Raw genomic sequence first — 5,687 nt, forward strand, 5'->3', positions numbered from 1 at the left:
GTCAAGGGGGAGCTGAGGCAGGAGGAGTGGCCTGTTTCTGCAGTCCAGGCGGAGCTGAGGCAGGAGGAGCGCCGGCGACTCTGTCTTAAAAAAGAAAAGAAAAAGATTCAGATTCTGTAAAACTGAGCGATCAAAAGGAGAAACTGGCCACTCTGCAGTCACAGTTGAAGAGGTCGACGTCCTCTTCTTGGTAACTGATTTATCTGATACGACAGATGAGAAAACCAGCAAAGACATGGAGACTTCAAATTAAGCAACTGGGCCTACTCGGTGTGTATATTAGGTCATCGGGAGGACACACCTGTACACCCGCCGTCCGTGCATGTGCACGTGAGGAAATACCAAGACAGGGACCAGCAGGTGGCATAGTGGCTGCCGTGCTGGACTCCCACATGGCCCTCCAAGGTTCCAGTCCGGTGGCTTGAAAATCATGCTAGGCCCATGTGCACGCACGCCCAAAATCCCAGGAGGACAGGAGGAGAATGGAGGGGAAGGGAATGGGGCATGGCCCCAGGGGGTGATTCCTTTCTCACTTTGCCTCTCACTGTCTGTCTCTGTCAAGCAAACACACCCTATGACCAAAACCTTAAAAGAAAAAAAGAGAGAGAGAGAAAGAAAAGAAAAGAAAAGAAAAGAAAAGGAAAGGAAAGGAAAGGAAAAGAAAATATACCAAAAACAGACTGTTGCTGGACCAAGGGAAATATCAACAAGATATAAAATATGGAAATCACACAGCCTGACCGACCACAGGAGAAGAGAACAATAGCAATCCTAAATGTTTGGAAATTAAACTATACACTTATAAATAATACATGAGTCAAAGAAGAAATAAGAGTAGGAGTGAGAATATAGAATATATTTTTAAGCTGAATGACAATATGACATCAAAATTTGTGGACATAGCTAACATAATTAGATTGATATTTATAGCCTTAAGTTTCAGCTTATAAAAAGGCTGCTTCTATCTCAAGAAACTTGGCAAAGAATAGCAAATTGTATCTAACAAAAGCAGAAGGAAGGAATTACAGAAATTAAGAACAGAATTATTAAAATGAAAGACAGGAGTAAACAGAGAAAACAAAACAAAACAAAAATCTGGTTCCTTGAAAAACATGGATTAAAATTGGAGAAACCCCTAGAAGTACTCATTTTTAAAAAAAGAAAGTACAAATTTACCAAGATGAGGAATGAGAAGGAGACATCACTACACAGCCTACAGAATTTTAAAGATGGAAAGAAGGTATTTTGAACAGTTTTGGGTCAGTTAATTTGTCATTTTATCAACAGATGAAGATACAAATTCCTTGGGAAAACACCAGCCTGACCAAAAAGTAGAAAATGAAATGGTCTCGTATCTATTAAAGGAATTAAAATATAATTAAAAGCCTTCCTTTAAAATAAACTCCAGGACTTGATAGCTTCACCAGGTGATTCTCCCTACTGTTTCAGGAGGGAGAAAGCCAGTCACATGCCACCTCTCGAAGAGTGGAAGAGAAGAAACATTTTCCAACCGATTTTATGAGACCTGCATGACATTGCCTCCAAAATCTAAGAAAGACCTTACAAGAAAAAAAGAAAAAATTACAGGCCAATATCTCTCATGAACATAGATACAAAGTCCCAAACAAAATAAGACTGAAGCAAATCTGGAACTAGATTTTTAAAGGTATTACACTCTAATAAATTTAGGGTTATTCTAAGAATTCAAAGTAAACCCGGCATTTGAAAGTCAATCATTGTAGTTCACCACAGTAACAGAATAAAGGAGAACAATATCATCATCTGGATTGACCCAGAAAAGATACGTGACAAAAATCAACATCCCTTTATGGAGCTAGGAATAGGAGAAAAGCTTTCTTAATCTGGAGAAGGGTATTTACAAAAAGCTACAACGAGCATCATATATAATGGGGAAATGTTGAAAGCATTTTTTCTAGACTGAGAATGGGCCAAGAGCGCCTGCTATTCTGGCTACAACCACTTCTAGTCAACATTTTACTGGAGATCTGAGCCAGTGAAATAAGAGAAGAAAAAGAAATGAAAATAAAAGGCTCAGAAAGGGAAAAACATCTCTCCTTTGAAGATGGTATGCTTGTGTACAAAGAAAATTCAAAAGAATAATCAATAAATGAGAGTCATTCATTCCTTTGAGTATGGTTGCTGGAGATAATGTCAACGTACAAAAACCAATTGAATCTCTATATAACAACGAGCAGAAACTAAAATTTAAAAATCAATACCGCTTACACTAGAGTAAAAAACTGAAAACCCCTAGGAATAAGTTTAATAAAGTATCTCCAAGACCTAGACCAGAAAACTTTCAAACATTTTCGAGAGAAATTACAAAGACTAAATAAAGGAAGGGATATGCCATGCCTACAGAGAGGGACTCAATATTGTAAAATTACCGGTTTTCTCCAAGCTGACCCGGAGTCAATCCAACTATGTCGCAGTGCACTCCAGCACAGAGTTCATTCTAGGCTTCGGCGGGGTCTGGGGCTGCCTCGGGCAGGGCTCTGCGCCAGGGAGCTGGAGCTGCCCTCTGTCTCCCCCAGGCTACGCTCCTGTCACCGGGATGTGCCACCCTGTCCGCAGCTGCACCCTCAACCACGAGGACGGCTTCTCCTCGGCGTTCGTGGTGGCCCACGAGACTGGCCACGTGTAAGTGGTCTGGCCGTCCTTGTTGTCTGGGGAAGACCTGGGCTCGGAAGGGCCACACAGATCCCTGCCCCGGCTGCCCACTTCCCCTCTGTGGCACGGCCTGAGAGGTGCGCCCTGTATGGAGATCACTCGTCCTCTCAGGACAGGGCAGCCCAAGGGCCACTCCCGCTGAGCAAGCCAGCTAGAGGGCAAGCACAAGGGGTGCAGCAGGTCCTGGGCCAGGACACGGCCTCCCCGAAATCCCAGTCAGGCCCCAGAGGCATGGCCCCTCGCCCCGTTTTTCAGATGAGGCTCTGAGGGAGGCTTGCCCAGGGCCAGAAAGCTGGAGGCAGGAAGCCACGGCCTCACCCGGACGCCACTGGGATGCCACCAGGATGTGTGTGCCCTGCTCAGGGCAGCCTCAAGGGCCTGGGGCGGTGCAGGGCAGGCCGGGAGGACGCCCAGGAGACATGGGCTGCCGGGCGCTGCCCCTGCTGGCCTCTGACGTGACGGCGCCCTCCACACAGGCTGGGCATGGAGCACGATGGGCAGGGCAACCGCTGTGGCGACGAGGTGCGGCTGGGCAGCATCATGGCGCCCCTGGTGCAGGCTGCCTTCCACCGCTTCCACTGGTCCCGCTGCAGCCAGCAGGAGCTGAGCCGCTACCTGCAGTGAGTGTCCCCGCCCCACCGCCCTGGCCTGGCCTGGGGTGCAGCGTGGGAGAGGAGAGAGCAGTATGGCGGGCATCCCGAGGGAGGAGGCTCCCAGCCCGGAGGGGACTGCACTGTGAACGGCAGACGGCCCTGGGATCTGCGGGAGCAGGTGGTCTCTTACACCAGAGAGACACACAGCGGGGAAACTGAGCCGCCCAGAGGGAGCAGGGTGTGCAGGCGGGCCCACCAGGCCTGCTCCACAAGGGGCCCCCACGCCCCATGACCTGGCTGCCCACTCGCTGAAGGGCGCATGTGGCCCCCGCGTGTCCCCCCAGCTCCTATGACTGCCTGCGGGACGACCCTTTCGCCCACGACTGGCCGGCGCTGCCGCAGCTCCCCGGGCTGCACTACTCCATGAATGAACAGTGCCGCTTCGACTTCGGCCTGGGCTACATGATGTGCACGGCGGTGAGTCCGAGCCCGGCCCTGCGGGCTCCCACAGGCCGGTACTGGGGCGGCCCCCAGCGTGGGGAGGGCGGACAGCCTTCTTGAAGTGGCAGCATCTCCCCCTGCACCCATGTCTCCTCACCCTGTAAGTTCTCGGTGCCCACCTGGTGGGTCCAGAGAGGCCAGGGCAGGCAGCACCAGGTAACAGGCCATGGCCCAGGGCTGGTGAGAGGAGAGAGACCTGGCAAGGCCCTTGCATCGGCCGCAGAGTTCAGGAGGGCTTCCCCGAGGAAGATGTGAGCGGTGAAGTCCAGGAGGAAGCAGAGGGCATTCTGGGAGCAGGAGTCACATGGGCGCAGGCCGAGGGCACAGTGTAGCATGCAGGGGGCACCCACTCGTCCCCAGGTCTGAGACAGGGCAGGTGGCCAGCAAGAACCCTGGCCGTCCGGTGGACGCAACGAGGGGCTTGGGTCCTGTGTGTGGAGTGGTGCTCATCTCTGCCGCGTGGGGCAAGTAAACACAGACCACTTGACAGACGAGGATGCGGAGGCCCGGCGGGTTAGGTGACTGGCCTGAGCCCACACGGCCAGTGAGCAAGCAGTGACTCAGGGCCAGGCCGCGGCAGCCCCTACCCCGTGTGCCCGGATTACGCAGAGCTCCCAGTGCCAGCTGACCGCACGGCCCGCCATGGGCCGGTCCCACTGGCACTCAGGTTGTAGGGCCTGGAGTTGGGGGCACCCTGGGAGGGCCCCGAGGTGGAGGAGGCCGGGCAAGCTGCTGGTCCTCTTTCAGTTCCGGACCTTCGACCCCTGCAAGCAGCTGTGGTGCAGCCACCCTGACAACCCCTACTTCTGCAAGACCAAGAAGGGCCCCCCCCTGGACGGGACCATGTGTGCGCCCGGCAAGGTGAGTCAGGACAGGGGCCCTCTGAGGGCCGCTGGGCAGAGGGCGGGCACCAGGAGCACGCAGGTCACGGGACTGGCCCAGGACACGGCAGGAGGGTACTGAGGGCCTCCTCGGGCACCCCTTCTTCCCCCTTTCTAAGGGGCCATCCAGAAAGTCATGACATATTTTTCTATGCAAAACTCCATGGTTTGAGTCTCAGACACGGTAGTCTGAAAAACACTAGCGTGTGTGTGCATGCCTAAAATCTCAGAGGAGAAATGGAGAAGGGATTGCAGCATAACCATCCCCATGGGGATACTTTCTCATTTTTCCTCTCTCTCTCTATGGCAAGTTCCACATGCTCTCTAGTCAATTTACCCTCCCCCCTCAAAAAAAAAGAAAGGACAAAGAAAAAAAATCCATTCTTCCCTATCATTAAAATTTGACAGAACTGCGGGTCAGCAGGTGGTGTGGTGGTTAAGCACTAGACTCTCTCACGGCCAACTACATTTCAAGTCTCAGACCCAGTGGCTTAAACTCACGCCGGACGCATGTGCATGCATGCCCAAGATCCCAAGAGGAGAATGGAGGAGAAGGGATTGAGGCATGGCCATTCCCCCCGGGGAGTGATTTCTCACTTTCTATCTCTCTGTCTCTCTCTGTCTGTCTGGCAAGCGCACGTGCCCTATAGCAAAAACCTTTCAAAAAAAAGAATTTTGCTTCCATAACCCAGCCATCTCCCACGAGGTCCTGTCTCTTAAACTTGATTACACTAAGGACCAGGTTTTTTTTAAAAAAATGGAGATAAGCAGATGGTATAATGGTTACGTCACTGCACTCCCATATAGTCGACCACGGTTTGAGTCCTGGACCCAGCAACTTAAAACTCACGCTGGGCACATGTGTGTGTGTGTATGCCCAAGATCCCGAGAGGAGAATGGAGAAGAAAGGATTATGACATGACCATCCCCCTGGGGAATTATTTCTTGCTTTTTGTCTTTCTCTATCTCTGTGGTGAGCACATGTGTCCTATAGCAAAGCGTCACTCTAAAAAAAAAAAAA

General features: G+C 51.5%; 1 protein-coding gene across 1 annotated transcript in view; it reads left to right on the plus strand.

The window, feature by feature from the left end:
* ADAMTS2 (ADAM metallopeptidase with thrombospondin type 1 motif 2) overlaps positions 1–5,687 on the plus strand; it is a 207,496-nt gene that overhangs the window by 171,337 nt on the left and 30,472 nt on the right. Inside the window, 4 exon segments of the mRNA XM_027771447.1 lie at positions 2,556–2,661; positions 3,168–3,311; positions 3,629–3,761; positions 4,533–4,646. Coding sequence (XP_027627248.1) covers positions 2,556–2,661; positions 3,168–3,311; positions 3,629–3,761; positions 4,533–4,646 — 497 coding nt within the window.

This window comes from Tupaia chinensis, unplaced genomic scaffold, assembly GCF_000334495.1.
Source record: "Tupaia chinensis unplaced genomic scaffold, TupChi_1.0 Scaffold000214_1, whole genome shotgun sequence".
In the NCBI taxonomy this organism is placed as follows: domain Eukaryota; kingdom Metazoa; phylum Chordata; class Mammalia; order Scandentia; family Tupaiidae; genus Tupaia; species Tupaia belangeri.